Below are 22,085 nucleotides of genomic sequence, written 5' to 3'. Positions count from 1 at the left end.
CAGCAGGCTAGTACATTGCATGTGTTTATCAGTCCTATAGAGAAAATTGGGGCTCTCTCTGTGCAGTCATTTGTCTGGGACCACAAACAGCCTGTGTATGGGAGCTATTTGTCCCGCTGAGTGACCAACCTGGGGCAGTTTTTAATGGTTTTTGTGAGTGTAGAGCAGCAGGTCAGTGGGCTCATGTATGTGCTTCTACACTTTGGCACTTGAATCTGTAAAGAACTACAAATCTCGTGACTCAAGTTTCCTTTTCTTTCTTGCCCTTAATTTCTTGACAAGGAAAAGTGTACATAGGAGTGTGCTACAAATCATTTGTGAGGCAGAAACAGCTGAGATAAGTATCTACGAAGATGTAAACAGGCAAGAGTCAAATGCTGGGAGACAGACTCATGGTGACGAATGAGTATGTGCACATGGAGCAGGATGGGAGGAGATGGTGTTCAGCACTCTAGTAACTCTGTGACTGAACCCATTCTTCTCCCACACTCCTAAATGAAGCTGGCGACAGAAAGGAGCTTCCCTTGCTGGGTTGAAGAGAGACCATCTGCATAGAAAGAACAGGCTGTGGAAAGGACATATGAGCATTTCCAGGGTTTTAATGCTCACACAGAGAGCTATGTGAGACTTTATTTCATGGCTCATCTTGGCATTGCTATCTGGGAACTGAATTCCCTCCCTTCCTGTTCCAGAGAAGTTGGCTTGCAAAGTTCACTGATGAAGGGCCAGACTGACACATCCCTCTATATCTGTGTTGTGGGTTTTGGCTGATGTTAAGGAAGAGGAAGCATGTGTCTTTGATCTTCTACCTCTTGTTTCCTTTCTGCTATTATCTTGGGAGGTTGGTTTCTCTGAATGTCTAGTCCAAGTTTCAAATCAGACTTTAGCAATGGCCTTTGTCCTGTTAGGATAGCTGTCCACCTCTCCAAGGAGCCAGACACATACCACACAGGCTTCTCTGCTGGGCTCATGATGACACCAGGTCTAAGGTATGAGATGATCTCCCAGATGTGTGATGGCCTTTGTGTTGCTTCTTTTTTTCTTTTAGATTCTGAGAAACCAACTGGGACCAACCAAGTTTAGAACCTTTACTGGCTGAAACCAACATCATCAGGGATGACCCGTTCTTACCAGATACTTCTCTGTTCCTGACAACACACCTCTTCCCAGGTAACTAAAGCAATAATAAGATTACCAACCCCTGAGCATTCTGTAATGAGATAGCCACCTGTATAGTGTTACATACCAGTGGATGCTCAGTGCTTCATTTCATTTGATACTTTGCCACTCAGTGATTATACTCAATATAAATGGTGGACTTGAGACTGCAGAGAATAGAAATGTGTGACAGTGGGAAGTAGGTTACCTCTAAAATGGAAGCCAGTGAAAGTAACATACCATGCTTTCAATTAGCCATTCAGTCTAAGAGAGGGGTTCACAAGACAGGATTTATTGTCATCTTCATCAAGAGAGCAACCTGTGGCAAGGAAGTGAAGATCTGGGATGTAAATGATGGAAAGAAGCTGTTTCTTTCCATTATGTTGTGGTTTGTCAGAAATTGGGTGAAGAAGCTTTGGGTCATGGATGAAAGAAAGCTATTATAGAGTAAGATAAGATTGGTGGGTGTCGATTGGTCCTAGAGTGTTGTCTAGAAATGATTTTTTTTCTAGAATGGCATGGGGTTAATCCACTGGGGTATCACTGGGAGAAATCCCTTGCTTTGAAAATATACAACTCCTCATTTATAATTCTGCCCTTGCCAACATAATACTGGGCATCAGCTTGTCTCGAGGAGGACAGAATCTAGATCTGTGTCAGGTGACTCTAGTTACAAATTAATAGCTATCATTGATTGGTGATGTCTTCTTTTGAGGACTTTTGTTATTATGACTCACTTTCCCAGAGCCTGGTCACTTCTGATCACTGGGAACTTGAGTTGCTGGCTCAGGGTTTAGACTTGTACCACCATGATCAAGACACTGGCAGCAACTCTTTGACACCTTTCTGACAATGTTGGTGATGCACATGAGATTCATAGCCCTGAAAATTGCTTAAGCTGATCAATGAAGTAATTCTGTGTTTATAGAACAGGTTGTTCAACACTGGCACTATGAATACTTTGGACCAGATAGTTCTTTGCAGCTGGGGACTGTCCTGTATATTATAGGGCACTTAGCAGCATCCGTGGCCCCTACCCTCTAGATGGCAGTATTGCCCCCTCCCCGTTGTAGCAGTGACAAAGTCCCCAGAAATTGTCAGATGTCTTCTGGGAGGCAGAACTGTCCTGAGGTTGAGAACTGTTGTTTTAAGAAGCTAACTAGTGATGAGGGGCTTCCTGGGAGGAACAGAGCATAAAAGTTTACTTGGGAGTGGATGAGGGCTCCTGCTCCTTACCTTTATATCGGTAGGTACGATCACAGTGCTCAGGCTGTGTGGAGTCACAAGGGTCCTACAGAATAGCACTTCTCAAACTTGCATCTTATAAGCTAAGATTTTGATGCAGTAAGTCTGGGATGGTACCTAGGGTTATGCAGGTCTAATAGGCTACCAAGAAATGTCAATGCTGCTCGTCCTTGGGCCATACTTTGGGCAGTAAGGACCTAGGCCAGGCCCTGAGATCTTCCTTTCAACAGGCACCATACTAGGTACTTGGGTAGCAAGGATTTATAAAATGCCTCTTCAGTTGAGAAGACAATTGTGTAGACTGATGATTCCAATTACAACATTATAAGTACAATCTGAGAATATTTGGATACTTGATAGCTAAAAAAGGCATCTGGAGGGTTCAGAGGGAGCTTCTGTATGATTGACCTTTTTTAAATCATGAATTTTTTATTACATTTTACACAAATACATTTATATCTATTGATGTGATACATATTTTTCTGATAATCTAGAAATGTAATAATTACATTTATTTACTACAAATTTTTTTAATGAAATAACACTTTTTATTTAAAATTAAGCCATATTTACATGCAATATGAATTAGAATTTTATTGACTTTGATTTTAATACCTCTGGAAGAGAGATCTACTACCATTATTGAAGACTAAAATTTAACTGCCAGAGTCTCTAAATGAACTAATCTTTAAAATTCACTGATGTACCTTATCAACATCTCGTTATTATTATTAATTTTTTAAATTATGGTATGATACACATCAAATTTACCAGCTTAAGTGCACAATTCAGTGGCATTAAGTACATTTACATGATTCTGCAACCATCACCATCTTCCAGAGCTTTTTTTTAACCTTGCAAAACTGAAACTTTGTACTCTGTACACAGGAAGACAACAACTCTCTTTGCACCACTTTCCTCTTGCTCCTGACAGCTACTAATCTACTTTCTATCTAAATGAATTTGACTACTGTGGGTGCTTCATATATGTGGAATACGTAGTATTTATCTTTTTGTAACTGGCTTATTTCACTTAGCATGGTGTTTTCAATGTACCTCTATGTTGTTACATATGTCAGAATTTTCTTCCTTGTTAAGGCTGTGACTAATATTTGGTTGTATGCATATACCACATTGTGTTTATCATATTCATAAGAGGATGGACTCTTGGGTTGCTTCCACCTTCTGGCTATTGTGTGTAATGAGGCTCTGAACATTGATGTACAAATTCTGTTAAAGTCTCTGCTTTCATTTCGCTTGAGTATATACCCAGAAATTAAATTTCTAGACCATATAATATTCTATTTTAAGTATTTTGAGAACCATCATGCTAGTGTTTCCATAGCAGCTACACAGTTTTACCTTCCCATCAACAGTGCACAAAGGCTCCAGTTTCTCCACATCCACTGGTTATTTTCTGTTTATTTGTGGGTTTTTTTTTTTAATATACTATCCATCCTAGATGATTCAAAGTAGTAATTCAGTGTGGTTTTGATTTGCATCTCCTTAATGATTAGTGATATTGGGCATCTTTTTATGTGCTTATCTTTGGAGAAATGTCACTTCCATGTCCTTAGTCCATTTTTAATTGGGTTTGTTTTGTTTAATTGGGTTTAATTGTTGTTTGTTTTGTTTGTTGTTGAGTTGAAGGAGGTCTTTAAATAGCCTGGGTATTAACCCTTTATCAGATATATGATTGGTAGATATTTTCTCCTATTCTGTGGATTGCCTTTTCATTCTGTTCTATCATTTGGTGCCCAAAATGTTTAATTTTCTTTGCAGTACTGGATTTGAACTCAAGGCCTACACCTTCAGCCATTCCAGCAGTCCTTTTTTATGATGGGTTTTTTCAAGATAGGATCTTGTGAACTATCTGCCTGGACTGGCTTCGAACCATGATCCTACTGATCTCTGCCTCCTGAGTAGCTAGGATTACATGCATGAGCCACCAGTACCCAGCAAAATGTTTAATTTTAATGGAGCCCAATTTATCCATTTTTACCGTATTATTTGTGCTTTTGATATCATAGCTAAAAAATTATTTTGAAACCCAATAAAAGCCTTCCTGATATGTTTTCTTGTATGTGTTTTATATAAAAGTTTCAGTCACTATATTTAGGTCTTTGATCCATTTTTAGTTAATTTTTTTATGTGATACAAAGTTAAGACTCTCCTTCCTTCCTTCCTTTCTTCTTTCTTTGCATGTGGGCATCCAGTTTTCTTAGCACTATTTGCTGAAGGGATGGTCATTTACCCACTGAATGATCTTGACACCCATTGTTGAAAATCATTTGAATGTATATATAAATGTTTATTTTTGTACTTCTATTCCTTTGGTCTAAATGCTGATCCAACATTGTTTATAATAAGTTTTTAAATCAGGAAGAATGAGACCTCCAACTTTGTTCTTTTTCTCCTCCCAACCCCACAGGAAGATTTTTAGGTTGTTTTGGCTATTTGGAGTTCTTTGAGATCCTACATGAAATTTAGTGTAAATTTTTCTATTTCTGAAACAAAAAGTCAATGGGATTTTGACATTGCCATAGAACTTTTGAATTCAATCTTAAAGGAAACATTTGCTAGACAAATGAGGGAAAAGGGGGAATTTTAGGCAAAAGGAAGAGTGCGATAAAATGCATGAAAAGGTGAAAGAGCTAGTATATTTGGGGAACTAAGAAATCTGGTATTGATGGAGCATTAAGAAAGCATTTGTCTCAGTGTCTATGTATGTGTGAGTTGGGTGGGACATAAACTAGAAGCAGAATTAAGGTAAGGGTCAGATACTGTGGAAGTGGATGAGTGTTGTGTTAAAAGTTTAATTGAGATTAGCCAAATAGTTGGGCTGTGAAGTGATGTGATCATATTTGTAGAAAGATGACCCTGTGAGTAGAAGTCAGTGCTAGGAGACTTTTACAACACTTCCAGAAATGAAGTGATGAAACACTATGAGCATTCGTGGGGATGGGTAGGAGAGAGTGGATCTGAAATAGCCTCATCTCAGTATACACTCAGTTTCCAGGAGTTTCATTCTCTTCCAGGGCCTGGGGGTCCTCAGACCTGTTGTATCCAAGGAGGCATCTCTATAGCTATTTAACCTTCTAGTTGTCATCTTTCAAGTATTCAAATGCCTATTGAAGGCTATTCAAACACATTGTGCACTTGCAGAGGCTTAGGGGTTCCTCAACAGAAGCCATCCTCTTCTAAGCCACTAAAGCTCTCCCTCTTCATCGTGTCACTCTAAGGGCCTCTGGCTGCTCCAAGAACCTTGTGGTTGTTCCTGTATTACCTGTAAGTTGGTCTGTCTTTCCTTGTTTTGATCATCCCTGTAACATGCTGCACTTTACCAGAGCAAGAGCTGTCTTTTCTGTTCTAAGCCATTCTTCCACCTTATGGAATTGCAGCTCTCAGGCCCTCTAAATGTGGTCCATGTTACTGATGTCTGTGACCCACTGAGAGCTAATGTTTCTTCCACAAGGACTGGAGCCTTCTGATTCTCTAATCATCCTGTGATTCAATTCCCTGCCCTCAGCTCACAGCAGCATCGAATGCAAGTCTTTATCACTTCTCACCTTCCATGCTTAGGGACTCTCTGTTGCTGAGTCCTGGGTCTGAGAAAGATGCTAGAGAAGGAATGTGTTCATCCAGCCAGAGCCCACATCTCCGAATACTGAGACCCCCATCACTGTTCTGACCCTGGAAGGCCAGTTCTGTTGCACAGACATTTTGTGTGTGTGTGTGTGTGTGTGTGTGTGTGTGTGTGTGTGTGTGTGTGTGTGTGTGCAGGCTGGCCCATCACTGTTACAGAAGGAGACAAGGAGCTGTGGGCAGAGAATAGGCTGAGTTTTCAAATGCTTATGGATATTTTAGAACTGCAGGCACTTTTGTAGCTGTGGGATAGCCGCCTCTGACCCATTGCCAAGGGTGCAGTTTTTGTCCTGAGTTACAAGGCAAACTGACCAAAGTACACAAGTGTCGTCAGAGCAGGCTCCCAGGAAAGCAGGAGAAGGAGCAAACTGTGGCTTGTGGTTAAAATGCATCATAGTTAAAGTGGTGATGACTGGAACCTTATGCATCAGGAAGGTGAACCAGGAAGAATGCAATAAGGAGCTCCAGAAAAGGTACGGAGCAAATGCTAAAGAGGGAAGTTGGGAGAATGGGGAAAAGAATGAGAAAGGCCAGGAAAAACATGAAAGGTTGCTGCTGCCTCCCTGAAAACCAAGAAGCTCACTTAAACAAAGAGGATAAGACTCCAGGTCTTTGTGGCTCCCTGCTGGAAAAGATGGCTAGCATTTAGGAGACTGACTCAGTCTAGGCTACTTAGAACACAGCCTCAGGAAAGCAGAATATGTCCTTCACTTACTTTATGTCTCCAAACAGAAAAGAAGAGAGAGAGAGTGGGCATCATCGATTTAGCTGAAGCATCCACAGGAGGTCTTTTCTGGGATGAGGCCCAGCATGGAGCCAGGGATCGAGGAGCACACGCATATGGCTTTGCTCAGCAATATCCTAGCGGCCTATTCCTTTGTCTCAGGTAAGTGCCTGATTCCAGCTAGGCCAGAGCGGAGAGCTGGGACTGGGTCCAGGGCTGATTTCTGGTCTTGTACTAGGAGAAAAATGCTATGTGATTGCACTGAGGGCTCTGCTCTGGTGAGTTTTGAGATTAAAGATCTTCCAGATGGAAGTCAAGCTTAGTGTCCTCTGAAATCTGGCAGATGAGAGGTTCTAAGAGTTTTATCTTGCCTGAAATGTTTGGTTTCCTTTCAGGGCAAGGGAATGAGTGAAGCAGCCTGGGGTTACTGGTGCTTCTGTCCTTATGCATGAACTCTGATGAGGGAAGAGGCTGATGGAGGACATCAGCCTGGTGATTTCTGTGTAGTTCTCAAACCCTCACTGGTTGCTTATGAGTGTGTGTGTGTGTGTGTGTGTGTGTGTGTGTGTGTGTGTGTGGCAGCTGCCAGAGGTGTTTGATGACCTTTTGGGAGAAAGGGAGACAGAAGTCTGGGAGTCTGAGAGAGTTAGATATTTGCCTCTTCCTTGATTCAAGGTTGACTCTTGAGGAAGATGGCTGAGTTTCTCCCCAAGATTATTTCTGGAGACCAGATGCTGTTCATTATCAAAGGAGACATTTAAATATACATGGAAATGTTCCATGGTTTCAATGCTGAAACTGCTCCTGTGTTGCTTGAGTGAGTTTTTAAATTTTTGATAGTTTGTTTTGCCTGATATCTCTGGATGTTGTATGGAAAAAAAGGGGCTGAGGTTCTGATTAGATTTCCTTTAGGGAAGGACTAGTTTTAGTTTCTGATTTTCTAACCAGAGTTAATATTGGTGACCTAAGAGTTCATACATAAAACCCGTTGAGAGACAATGGGGGCAATGGAAATAATATACAATATAAGTCTAATCGGAACTGTCACTATGAATCTCCCCCATATAATAATTGTATCTTAATAAAAATTTATTTTAAAAAAACGGATGTTTCTATAACAATGGCAAATTTGAGCCAATGATGAGGGTAAAGTAAGCACATGACTTCTTTTTGTGAGGGGATCGTGGATGATGTGCAATCCCGTTGCTGAAAGGAAGGCTTCTCAGGGCTTACCCAGCTGGCTCCATTGTGGTTGGCAAGATGAAGCATGAAGTCCACTTGTGCCACACATTTAGGTTCTGCCTTCTCAACTCCTAAGTCGTGTGCCTGCTGCCTGAGCACCCACACATGAGAAGAATTTCATTTCTGCTCTATTTTCAAGGCTGTATTGGAAATAAAGGGCACTAGAGCTGAAATAGGGATGTTTGGAACTCTGCCATCATGCTTTGCAACTGGTTGGAGGATGATCTCCTGAGTTTATAGTGAAGACATCTCCGCAAGTGGAGGATTGGCAGAGAGGGTCTGGAGTTTCCAAGGTCTCAAAGGGCACCTGCAAATCTGCTGTTGTAAGAAAATGCTTTCTAGTGAGAACAGAGTACTGAACTCTGCTCAGTACAGAAGGTACCTGGCAGTTTTCCATTTCAGCCAGCGTAACCCTGAATTTTGACCACTGAATGTGGTAACTCATTGAATGGTCTGGTATTTTACTGGGTGTCTTGTGATCTTGTCAAGGCTGAAAGGGTACATGGTTCTATTTTTCTGTCACCTCCAACCTTGCTTCTTTGCACCCCATACTCTGAAATTTAATACTGCTTGGGATTCAGGAAGACAGTGCTTCTTTTAAGTAAGTATGGGCTAAGATTAAAAGGAAATGTGAGGAAATGAAAAGTCGAGTGAAGTAAAATTTGTTAGATCCAGGAGATAGACTTTATGACTGAAAATTGGCTCTGAAATGGAAAACACTCTCTGGTTGTAAAAGAAAAAGACTGCCTGGTGCCAGTGGTTCATGCCTGTAATCCTAGCTACTCAGGAGGCAGATATCAGGAAGATCACAGTTCAAAGCCCGCTGGGACAAATAGTTCACAAGACCCTATCCCAAAACAAACCCATTAAAAAAAAAAAAAAAGGCTGGTGGAGTGGCTCAGGGTGTAGGCCCTGAGTTCAAGCCCCAGTACCACACAAAATAAATAAATAAATAACAGAAAAGAAAAAGACAAAAAAAAAAAACTCTTTAAAATATGAGGGTAAATATTAACAGGTAGAAATAATTATTGGTTTTAAAGAAAATATAACAAATGAATCAGTAATGATGAAAAGTATGATATTAGAAAATTTTAGAAAATATCCTAATTTTACAGTTTTCTCATGTTCTCATTCTGCTGTAACTGGTCTTCAACTATTGGGGAACCCCTAACTCCTCCTGTTTTCTCTCAGTACATCAGTTGTGTGATGGTTAATCTTGATTGTCAACTAGACTGGATTGCAAAATGCCTAGAAAATTGGTAAAGGAAGTTTCTGGTTCGGTCCGTGGGAGTGTTTCCAGAGATGATTGGCTATGGGTCAGTGAACAGAGTGGGGAAGACTCAACCTAACTTGGGAGCCCCAGATGGAACCAAAAAGTAGAAAAGGGAGAAGCTTGGTCACAGGCACACTTCACTCTTCTTGAGCAGGTGTGTTTCTGGCAGCTCCCATTGTCCATGGTCATCAGACTGCAGATTCATAAGCCTTTAAATGTGAACTCGCACCAGTGACTCTCCAGGGAGCTTCCAGGCCTTCAGCTTTGAACTGGGGCTGCATCAATGGTTTTTCTTGTCTGAGGCTTCCAGATTCTTGGACTGAGTAATCACTGATTTTCCCAGCTCTCTAGCTTACAGAAGCCATTGTGGAACTATCTAGCCTCTGACCATGTAGGCCAATCTAATAAATTCCTTCTTATAATTACATATGTGTTTTATTGGTTCTGTTCTTCTGTAGAACCCTGAGTAATACAAGTTTCCTCTTGTCTTATCCATGTGGTCCATTACTTTAGCAACACACTTGTTAATACACAAAACGGCCTATTTCTTTGTCCACTTCTGATTAAACCAATAGACAAAACCAAGCCCTGAATGAATCCTACTTCCTGTGTGTGTGGCAGGGGGAGGCTATCTAAGGTGTTTGATAACCTTCTGGAAGAGACGGAGTCACAAGGTATGTGAGTCCGGGAGAGTCTGATATTTGCCTCTTCCTTGGTTCAAAGTAGACTTTCAGGAAGATAACTGACTTTCTCCTCAAGATTATTTCTGGAGACCAGATGCTGTTCATATCAGAGGAGGCATTTAAAAATGCATGGAAATATTCCATGGTTTGAATGCCCAAGCTGTTCCTGTGCTGCTTGAGTGAGTTTTAAATTTTTTGATGATTTGCGTTTGCTTTGTTTTTCTTTTTACACATTTTGGAATGTGTATGAAAAAGAAGGAACTGAGGTTCTGATTAGATTTCCTTTGGGGAAGGGCTGGTTTTATTTTCAGATTCTCTAGACAGGGTTAACATGTGGTGATCTAAGAAAGGCAACCCATTTTTCCTCTGCAACCAAATTACCAAATACAACTATAATTTGCAAGTTGAAGCCAGTAGAAACTCATGGTCACTGGAATTAGTCTTCTGTTTGCTTCTGAATGCATCTTGTTCCCATTCTTCACAATGGCCATTTCAAACCTTGACTAGTCCAATAATTAAAAAATACCTGCTTACCAATGCTTAATGAAAATAAGTGACAAGACTGCTTGCCTAGCAAGCACAAAGCTTTGGGTTCAGTCCCCCAGTACTGAAAAGAAAGAAAGGAAACTTTTTTTTTGAATATACCATTAACCATGAATTGTTAAAGTTTATAACATACACGCTTTTACATATAAAGTGTCTCAAAAGAAAATGTGGAAAAGGATAACAATTAGCTGTTAGCAAAAGGGAAGGTACAAAATTCCAAGAAACTATACATAGTTTAATTTTTAACAAATACAAAACAGAAATAGGGAGAAAGTATGGAGAGATGAGGACTTGTATACAGTGTTAATGAAATTATAAATTGCCATAACCACTCTAGAGAATAATTTGGCAATATCTAACAAAAACCTTAAAAGTATATATATTGTTTAGTCAGCAATCCAACTGCTAGGAAATTCTCTCAAAAGAATTAGGGATGTAGACAGAAATATTCCTACAAGGACAATTAATCTCAGAATTGTTTCTATAGTAAAAAATGAGAAAATTGGTGGATAGTAATTGAAATAGAAAGATACTAATGCTGTGTTATTAAGTGAATAAAGCCTGTTACTACAGAGCATATGTAGTATAATCCCATTATTTGTGTATATATATATGTACATAAATGTAGCCATGTTTTATTGCAATTTATATCTGAGTACTAAAATTGTATGAGCATGTATATATATATGTTTTTATTAGTTCATTTAGCTTTATTTTTAACCATTCTTTAACTCATTGACATTAATTTGTAATAAGTAATGTTATTGTATTGGAATTTTAATTTGATTTGTATTATGCAAATTACCGTTCCCTTATTTTTTCTAACTTATGAGCTACATGTCCTGATAATTATCCCTTGAAGTGCTATAAGCATTTCAAATTCAACCCAGCCTAAAATGGAATACCATCCTTTTCTTTAAGTACGTTCCTTCATTTGTGTTACCTATCTAGAGCATCACAACCTAGAAATACGATTTTTAACCTTTGACACATCTTCCTCACTGCCCGTATCCAGCTGGCTGAGGATCAGGCAGTTTCACCCCTCCCAGTCTCTCAGCGTGTCCCTTCCTCACTCCTACCAGTGCTGACTTGGTTCAAGCCCAGCATGTTTGCCTTAAAGGCATTTTCCATGGTCTTCCTGCCTTCAATCTTGCTTCATAGTCTGTATCTTGTAGCAAAGTGATCTTTTCAAAGTGCAGGTGTGATGACACAATTCAGTTTTCAGAATCTCCCATGCATCCTCATTATCTCTGGGATAAAATCCAAAGGCTTTTGTATGACTTAACAGTTAGGGTTATTTTTCAGCTACGAATAGTAGAAAACCTCGATTTGGTGACCTAAAGCAAGCAATAGGAGTTCTTTTCCCCAAGTGTTTTGTGTCTTTCTTTCGCAGCACTTGGATTGAGGAAGCTAGCCTTTCCTTTATTCATTCATTCATTCATTTATTGGCAGTAGTGGGGGTTGAACTCAGGGTCTTAAGCTTACCAGTCAGGTACTGTACCACTTGAGCCACACCTCCTGGCCTTTTTGCTTCAGTTATTTTTGAGATAGGTTCTCATTTTATTTTATGCTGGGCCACCTGGACGGCAATCCTCCTATTTATGCTCCCCATGTAGCTGGTATGACAGGCGTGTGCCACTGCACCCAACCATTGAGTGAGATGAGGGGCTCACGAACTTTTTACCCAGGCTGACCTTGAAACATCCTCCTGATCTCTGCTTCCTGAGTAGCTAGGATTTCAGGCTTGAGCCACCAGTGCCCAGCCTCTAACCTTTTTTGTTTTAACTATGTACAAGCCACCCGTTGGAACCAGAACATAATACTTTATGATAATCTCATTAATAATAATAACCTCATTAATAACTTCTAATAGGGATGTTAGAAAGAGTAAATGAACAATTACTCAATTTAACTTAATGATTTGAATATTTGATACATTCACCTAGCTCATCCTTCCACTCATCCTTCCATTTCTCTTAAGTTTTTCCTTAAAAGTCATCTTCTCAGTGAGTTCAACACTGGTCACTTTGTCTACCTACTCCCACTAACACAGCTCAACCCTTTTTGTCTTGTCCTATTTCTCTTATTTTTCTCCTCCTTATTACCTTATCATCATCTAATATATTACGCACTTTGTTTCTTATCACTCTTCCTTACCAGAACAAAAACTCCCAAGAGCAGAGAGATTTTTGTTTCTTTTCTTGATTGCCGTGTATCCTCAGCATGTAGAGTAGCTATTAGATGCTGAATAAATCAGCTGCTATCAGATGCTCAATAAATCAATGAATGAATGCACATGGTTTAACAACCAAACAATATTTAAAAATGTAGCAAGAAGTCTAATCCCAGAGCTGTCCCCTCCTTCTAGCTCCCAATCTTAAGCTATTAGTAGGTCTCTGTGTATCCTTCCAGAGCTATTTATATGCAGATGGAGGAAAATATGAACATACAGTCACCTCCTTACCCGGGTAGTATATCAAACATATTGAAGTTTTTAAATTTGTTATATTTTGGGGGTTTTTTTCCTCTTTTTCAAGCGTATTGTTTTGTGCTTTGCTGTTTTGCAGTATATCCTGGAGATATACAGTGAGCTTCCTCATTCTTTTAGAACTGCATATTGTTCCATTGTACAAACTGACCATCCATAGTTTAAGAAGCTGTCTATAGATGGCTGGTGGGGATGGTTCAAATCTTTTCAAACAGAACACCAAACAGAGCTACAATAAATAACCATGACATACAAGTTCAAGCACATTTGCAGAATAAATTTCCCAAAATAGAATTGCTGGATTAAAGTATGTATAAATTCTTAGGGAGAAAGAATATCAGCAGATTGCCATTTAAAGAGTTTTACCAATTCAACCAGTTCACTCTTTCAAAAATGTATGGGAAACCCTTGTGATACTGTATTCAGTGTTTTGCAGTTTTGCCAATCTGATACATGAAAAGCAATACCTAAATGTCATTTAATTTCTGTTTTTTTTTAATAAAGGATCTGAAGAATAAATACAGTCTCTGTTCTAACAACTCAATTCTGTTGCAGCATAAAAGCAGACTAGACAATACATAAATGAATAGACATGGCTGTGTTTCAGTAAAACTTTATTTACAAAAACAGGGGTCTGACCACATTTGGTTTGTGAACCATCATTTGCCAATCCTTGTTTTAGGTGAGCATTTTTCCATATGTTGAAGAACCATTTTCATTGCTTTTTTTCTGAATTGCTCATTTCTTTTGTTTATATTCTTTATTGGTTGTTGGTCTTTTTTTTAATGGACTTTCTAGATGCTCTTTTTATATTAGTCCTTTGAGACTGTGACACATTACAAACATTTTTCTTTTTTTTTTTCATTTTTCTTTTATTATTCATATGTGCATACAAGGCTTGGTTCATTTCTCCCCTCTGCCCCCACCCCCTCCCTTACCACCCACTCCACCCCCTCCCGCTTCCCCCCTCAATACCCCGCAGAAACTATTTTGCCCTTATCTCTAATTTTACAAACATTTTTCTTAATTTGTCACTTTTTAATCAGTATTCTTTGAGTATGTAACTGCAAACCCAGTTGTGCTGACTGTATAGTAGTTAGCCAGGATTTGAATTACTTCTCTTATGAGCTTAGTATGAAGAAGGTGGTCTCTCATCAGGGTTTAGCTCTCCAAACCTCAACTGATTCCGGTCATAAATTTGGACACTTGAGAAAGTATTGGGCTTTCTGGTTTTTGCTATTCCCCTTTATACTGTGAGGACTCACAACTTTGTGTGGTTAGTCCTTAAGCAATGCCTAAAGCACTGCAGATGCACGATAACCTTTGTGGAATAAAGGAAGTAATCTTTTATTTGTTTTGTTGTTTGTTTTTTGTGGTGCTGGGGATCAAACCCCAGTCCTTGCACATGCTAGGCAAGTGTTCTGCCACTGAACTACACCCCGAGCCCCGATGGAATTCTCATGCTAGCGACAGTTTGGTGACAGAAGTTTGGTAAAAATAGTGTTTCATATGTGGCTGATGGGAAGAAAATCAAAGAACCATTTCTGAAAGACCACTTGGCAGTCAAGAGCAACCATACTACTAAAATATGTATCCTGTTTGACAGATAAGACAACAAACAACACAGAAGCAAACAAGGAAGTAGTATTAAGCACAAAAATAATTCTTCCCTCATTATTTTTTTAATAATTTTTCAACAGTCTAAACATCCAAAGGCAGGAAATCATTTTTGTAAACTGTGGTACAGTCCTTGGATCAAATACTAGGTAGCCATTATTAGGTGTGACTGGGGAAAAATTATGGAGCAGTACAGAACAATGTTGTATATTGCATGAAATGTATACCTAAAGAAAAAAGATATTAATTACATACATATTCCCTAATTATAACCAAGCAAATGTAAATAAATATGTAACTATAAATAAATATGTGCATGTTTATATGACAGGGAAAGAACAAAAATTCACTACACAACATACTGTATAGTTCTGTTCAGGTTGTGAGATTATGGTGATATAATATTCTTCCATTCCCTATCTTTTAATGTTATGTGTGTGTATGATATATATCAAAATATACATATTTATAGATACATACGTATGTATATACACACATGCATGCAAATATATATAGATATATGTATCAGTTAACTGATATATATATATACATATATATAGATATATGTATTTATTAACTTCAGTTAATAAAATTTAGACTTTAGAAAGACATATACATTTATCAACTGAAATTTAATTCATGACTTAATAAATATTTATGAGAAACACACCATGGGCAATGCACGGTGCCAGATGCTCTGAGAATCCAAAGTGAATCACATAGATTCTCCCCTAAAATTTCTCACTGTCATGTGGAAAAAAGTAACAGTTACATAACTAATTATAATACAACTACATAAAGTGCAACCTAGATTGAAGGGTCTAATTAATCATGCCCTTCTTTCCTTCCAAACTTGAGGACCAGAAAATCATCATCAGACTACATGGTGTTCAACAGTGGGGAAGCATGTCAGGACCTTCTCCCTACCTCCCTTGAGTCCAAGGGAAGCTGTGGAGCTGTATTTCTTTCCCCGTGCAGGGGAGAAAAATGAGCAGTGGATTTGGAGGAGGGCTAGAAAATGGAAGTTTCCTTACAGCTTAGGAGGTGGGAAGACACGAAACAGACGAAATCAAAGAACACACCCCAGAGCTGGCCTGGTAGGGACAGATTTTTCAGTACTCTTTTTTTTCTGCGAAGGAACAGCTGGGAAATGAAAAGAGAAGGAGCCTTCCCTTTCCTATGGGGTGGAGCAGAATCCCAGAAAAAGATATCCTTATAACGTCCTAGGCGTTCAGAGAAGAGGTTATGCTGAACAAACACTCTCTGATTCCACGGGATCCTTATTATTTTCTTTAAAGCCCATTTTAGAAACTTAATCCTTTCTACTTAAAAGACTGGAAGTTTGGGAGTCAGCAAGAAAGCCCACGCGGGGAAAGTGCTACCCTTGCATGGAGACCAGCTGACCTGGCCTGGGCTACTTGTTGCTGTCCTTTCCTGCAGAGCTTGCAGGGCATGATGTGGCCTCTGAGCGTGCAAATGACATTAGCCTTGGGACCTCCACATAGGGCTCCTTCCTGCCCATGAAAACAATGACCCTGCAGGAAACAAGATATAGCAATACATTTATTTTTATTTATTAGGGGAAAACAACTGACAATAGCCCTCCCCCACTCTGCTTCCTGGGTAATTAACAGCTGTCTGGATCTGGTCAAGACCAGAGCAGATCGTTGGCCAAGAGGAAGTGACCTGGAGCAGAAAGTATTACAGGAGAGTAAAAACAACTAGGGCTCCAGTTTTGATACATGCACAAAATGATGAAGCATGATAGAAATTATATCAGCTATGAAAATCTACCCTCAAGCACTAACTATGTAAGCCCAATAAACTCCTTGCCCTGTCTGGTTGCTTTTACTGGGCTTCTCTAGGAATCTGTGTCTGGGATGCTATGTGCAAAAGGGGGTGTTTTCTGATCTGGGTGAAAAAAATTGGGTAAACTAATTAAGCTAGAATGAGAGTAGCAGTTTCCAAACTGGAGTTCAGGAACTATATGTAATGTTAGGCCTATGAGCCAGGCACGGTTGTAATCCCAACACTCAGGAGGCTGAGACTGAAGGTTTGAGAGTTCAAGACAAGCCTGGCTACCTAGTGAGTCCCTGTATCATAAAACCAAACCAAACCAAACAACAACAAAAATGTTAGTCCTATGTAATAAATGGGGTGAGGGCAGGATCTGAAAGCCAGAGTTATTTTTGTATTTTTACTGTCAAGGACAGTTTTCTATCCTCATGAATTCATGGACATGCCTCATCTCAGCTTCATCTTTTCAACAAGGGTAATAATACTTAATCTACTGAATTATGATAATGGGTAAAGGTAGATGACCAGTAAGTACAAAGGGATTCTTCCAGACCATGGCAGAGTCAGTAAATAACAAACAGCCTATCATCTGTCTGTCTATCTGTCATCTATCATCTGTCTATGTATTTATCAATTTATCTATCATCTTCCTCCTTCTTTCCTTCTCTCCCTTGTTTCCTTCCTTTTCTTATCTCCATCCCTTCCCTGTGTATCTCCATCTCTTTGTGTATGCGTGTATGCAGTGTGCATATCTGTTTGTGTGTATACACATTTTTTTTTACTTAGGGGCCTGCTATGTAGCCCCAGGCTGGCCTCACACTTTTGATCCTCTTGCCTCTGCCTCCCAAGTGCCGGAATCACAAGGAGATCCACTAGTATCTCCTTCTGAGCCATGGCTTGCATTCCTCGTGGTAGAAGAGCTAGAGGACAAGAATCAGGTCTCAAGGCTCATCCACAGGAAATGGACACAAAGTGCCAGTCACAGTAGCTCCACCTGCTGATTCACGCTCACTCTTCTTACAATCCCTTCCCTTATCAATGAGAGCAGAGGCGTCTTTGGTGTGTCTCATTCAAGAGTGTCACGTTAGAAGTAGGACTGTCCCTTTCTTTGGCATATTTTGTTCTAATCTAGAAAAGTCATAGCATAATTGTGAATGCCTCAACTTTAAAGGAGGCAAAGCCTACCCAATGCCAGAAATCAAAATCTTTTTGTTGCTAGGGCCTACTGAGCAACACAGACTTATCTCCAATTTATATACGCAAAACCACACCTCCCAAACCAAAGCTTATTCAGGATTTTCTTAAATTCTTTTTCTAAGAAAACTTGTTAGAATGTTTCATACTACCAAAAGTGAGGATTAAATATTTGTGAAGTTCAAAGAATGTCACTTTGAGTAGTACTACATTAATGTAAGAGAGAAGGTCTTGGTTTAATTGGCTATCAATAACCAAAAAATTCAAGGGCTCACATCCTGTCATTCCAGAAAAGGAGTCAGAGAGGAACATAACGAAGATGTGTTTTAGTCAATGGGGCCCTTGGCTTATCTAGAGTGAAGGCTCTTGTGGAGGAGTTTAGGCTATAATTCAGGAGAAGGGTAGAACTAGATTTTTGAGGGCTTTGAGATTTCTTTTTCTTTTTTTTATTTTAGAAAAACCTAAGTCACATAATAAGAATTACAATTTAAAATGTCCCCTTGTAAATCACAGTGGAGGTGAGAGGAACTGGAACCCAATTGGAAACTTCAGGACAATCCAGGTGTGGGAAAATAGCAGTGAGAATGGAGGGGGTAGAAGAGAAGTAAGAATGGGTGAGATTAATTAATTCAGAGGACGGAAGCAAAGGTGTGGCATTTGTTATGGGCTGTCCAGTGCATTCCAGGTGCACTGTTGGTGCCTAAACCCCAAAGCTCCCTCAATTCTCTCACATTCCCTGGTATTAGCTGACAGAATCCAGTCTCAGCATACCTCAATGCTCTTGCATCTGTCCATTGACTACTTGACCTATTATTCTTGTTTTCTATTTTCTCCTCCGCTCTACTCTTTGTTCTTGTAATTCATATCTATTTTATTCAAATCTATTTTTATTCAATCCCCATCACTTTGATGGGGATTTCAAAAGGAGAGAGGATCATTAACAAATGGATTCATATGCTACGTTTAGACTGATAGACCCTTTTATTGGATACAGTTCAACATGTATAAGACTTCAAAATACCTATGGTCTTTGATGCAGCTGATCCATTTCTAGATAACTATCCTCTGGAAATAATTCTGCAAGTGCATAAAGAGATGTGCATAAGGATGTAGGGACATTGTCTATAGCATTGAACATAATTGTAAAAAATCAAAGAATTTATGTGCTATCAGTAAGAACCTGACTGAATGCGTCAATAGGCCTATGCTACAAAACTCTATGCAATAAAAAAAAGAAAAATACTGTTGACCTAAATACACAGATCTGGAAATCTCGCTAAAATTTCTTCTTAAATTTAGAAAGCAAATATGTATCATCCATGAACACACTTGTATTATTTAAAACCTCAAAACAATATATATATAGATATTTCAATTCATACTTACAAGTGAATATAGAACATGGAAAACTAATTTGCTGATGTTCATCTTGAATCCACTTAGTTTGACTCAGGCTTGTGACTCAGGCCAGGCACGTGCCTGTGTTCTCACTCATACCTAGAAGTGGGCAGCTGCTCATCCACAGGTTCTCGCTGTGCTGGGCAGTGATCTCACAGGGTCACCACTGGGACACTAAGCCTACTGCTCATCAACAGAGTAATTATATTCCTTCACCAAGGCAAAGCTCAAATTCTTCCTCCTCTTTCAATTAACTTGATAAGTCATCCCTAAATGCGTACCCTGGCTTTAAATGGGTGATTAAGTGTATAAGTTATCTATGCTGTATGCAAACTACCCCCAAAAACCAACACACACTTACCTCTCATGTTCTGTGATTCAAAAACCTAGGTGTAGCTTAGCTGGGTTCTGTGGTTTAAGATCTGTTTCAAGGCCTGCCTGTGGTCAGCTCCAGGCCGCACCAAGGGATGATTCACATCCTTGCTCAGCCTTGTGGCTGATGGTGCCATTTGGGTCCTTGAAGGCTGTTCACTGGAGGCCACCCTTACTTTCCTGACATTTGGGCCTCTCTGTAAGGCAGCTCACAGCTGATAACTGGCTTCATGAGCTAGTAAGAAGGAGGGGAGGAAGGGAAGGAGGGAGGGAGAGAGAGAGAGAGAGAGAGAGAGAGAGAGAGAGAATAAGTGAGCAAAAAATCTTTGAATCTAATCTTCAAATCACCCATTGTTTTGTCACTAGGTCCAGCCCTTAAGGGGTGGGAGTTGGTTCCCCTATATCATGAATTCCAGAAGGTAGGGTCATTTTAAAAAGTTGCCTATCAGAACGATTAAAAGTTATTCAGGGGGTTGCATGAGCAAAATCACAAGCAAAAGATTGGGGGATACAGGTGAAAAGAGTCTTTAGGCAGATTCATCTCTTAAACAAGTGGCAACTAAGCAGTTGCTTGCATAGGGTAGGTGCTAAATTGCTGTAGCTTTTTTTCTTTTAAGTTCTAATTTGGGAATTATTTCAAAGTTAAAGTTGAAGAAAAAGTAAAATAAAGCTAGAAATACGGCTCAAGCGGTAGAGCTCCTACATAGCCAGCACAAAGCCGAGTTCAAACTCCAGTATAATCACAAGAAAAGTAAAATATTCCCATATACTTGTTACTTTTTGCAGAATCACAGTTTGTGAACAATTATACTTTGAATGCATCTTGAAATTTGTCACACAGGTAACCACTGGTGAGGTGTCTACATAGGAAGTTATCTCTCAGACGCTTTCTTCTTCTTCCTCTGCCTGCAGAAAACCCTGAGCGAGCAGCTCTGTACTTTGTCTCTGGCGTGTGCATCGGGCTGGTCCTGACCTTGGCTGCCCTGGTGATGAGGATCTCTTGCCACACGGACTGCCGCCGGCGTCCCAGCAGGAAGTTTCTGCAGGACCGTGATAGCAGCAGCGACAGCAGCGACAGTGAGGATGGCAGCGAGGACACGGCATCCGACCTCTCGGTGCGTAGACACCGCCGCTTTGAGAGGACTTTGAACAAAAACGTGTTCACGTCCGCGGAGGAGCTGGAGCGCGCCCAGCGGCTGGAGGAGCGCGAACGCATCATCAGGGAGATCTGGATGAACGGCCAGCCCGAGGTGCCGGGCACCAGGAGCCTGAACCGCTACTACTAAGGAGCAGCAGGAACCCCCGGAACCTTGAAGGGAGGGCTCTGCAGGGACGGTGGACACCAGGAGCTGAGCCCAGCTTTGCTAATATGGTAGTAGCAGAGAAAAGCAGGACATGCCCATTTTCTAGCCAGGACTGGGTTCTCCTTTTTGAACATTATCCATGGAGAAGTGGAAAAAAACCCACTAATCAACCTTTCCAAGTTTTGGAATGGTGCTGAAACCCCATCTCCAACAACGTGGATGGAGATTCGAGAACCGAGACTATGGTTTCTCTTGATTTCTGAGGATCTCAGAAGTTTGTGTAGGCTTCATTGCTCTGTTACTCCTTTACAAAAGGAAAGATTCTCGTAGCATGAGAGCTGGGGCTATCAGAGTGAACTTAACCCAACAAATGCAATTTTCTAAATGACTTCATGCTATGGAGGTGATTCTAATGCAGATAGCATGATCTATGCTTATTATTTAAGGCTAAAATTTTTAAATCTTGTGTTGCAATGGCAACCTCTCCATTTGAACTGACACCTCAGGGATTAAAATCCTATTTTTAATATAGTTCCCACCTCATTCATGAAAAATGAATAGAATTATTATATTATGGGCAATGGTCAGTGAACTAGAAAATGTCAAAAACCTCAAAGGATGAAGCATTTTTATTTTAAATGGTTTATAAAGTATATATTGACATGCGTATTTGAAAATGCTGCATAAGAATATAAGTTGTGTGTCCTCCTCCCATTTTGGAGAGAAGAAAAGTTTATTATGATTTCCAGATAACCATGGTTTTTAAACATTTTTGTTTCAAAAGAAAAGTTTGGCTTGGCAAAATAGAATGAAAATGGGAAGTAACTATTAAAACCAAAATTAGAATGGGATAAAAAAAATAAATGTTTCATAAAATCCCTTTTTTGGTTTCATGTCTGTTTCTGTGGTTTCATGGTTAAATGATAGCTGTTTTATATAGGTGGGCATGACCTTTGCCAGGCCTCTCAGTTACTCGAACACCTCCTGTGTGATTATGGACTTTTCATTTTCTGTAGGTTTTATGTTGTGTTTGCAATGAAGTTGAGTTATTGTTAAGCAGGTAGAGTATAGAAGACTTACCTAAGCAAGAAATAGGATGGTGGTCCCCAAATGGAAAGAAGAAGTTGGTAAGTAAGGAAAGAGGAAAGACTGTCACATTTAGAAATAGGTCACAGAGGAGGAAGCAAAATCCTCCTCTTGGAGAAACAAGAACCACGAGATCCGTCTGTTGGCTCCCTTCCCTTGCTATGGAGTAGGTTGCTTAGTTAGCATATCTGGATGCACCATAACTTTCCTACCCATTCACTGACTTTGTCCCCATGCCTAAGAGGATGTTCAAGAGACTTCCAGTAATGGAGTCTCTACTGCTTTAGCAGTTCACACTTGAAGGGCTTAAAGA

The 22,085-nt window shown here is 39.8% G+C and overlaps 1 protein-coding gene across 3 annotated transcripts in view; it reads left to right on the top strand.

Annotated features, from left to right (window-relative positions):
* Nucleotides 1-21,567, top strand: part of Eva1a (eva-1 homolog A, regulator of programmed cell death) — a 45,574-nt gene extending 24,007 nt beyond the window's left edge. For 2 of the 3 annotated variants that reach the window (XM_074050072.1, XM_074050073.1), the window contains 3 exons: nucleotides 1,049-1,170; nucleotides 6,781-6,934; nucleotides 20,295-21,567. In XM_074050072.1, the coding sequence (XP_073906173.1) occupies nucleotides 6,847-6,934; nucleotides 20,295-20,668 (462 nt within the window). In that variant the 5' untranslated portion in view covers nucleotides 1,049-1,170; nucleotides 6,781-6,846 and the 3' untranslated portion in view covers nucleotides 20,669-21,567. Of the gene's footprint in view, nucleotides 1-1,048; nucleotides 1,171-6,254; nucleotides 6,522-6,780; nucleotides 6,935-20,294 lie in introns of those variants that run through there. The other variant, XM_020178058.2, reaches the window with a different exon arrangement.
* The last annotated feature ends 518 nt before the right edge of the window (nucleotides 21,568-22,085 follow it).

The sequence above is a fragment of the Castor canadensis genome, chromosome 12 (genome assembly GCF_047511655.1).
Source record: "Castor canadensis chromosome 12, mCasCan1.hap1v2, whole genome shotgun sequence".
Taxonomy (NCBI): domain Eukaryota; kingdom Metazoa; phylum Chordata; class Mammalia; order Rodentia; family Castoridae; genus Castor; species Castor canadensis.
This window is presented reverse-complemented; position numbering and strand designations above follow the sequence as displayed.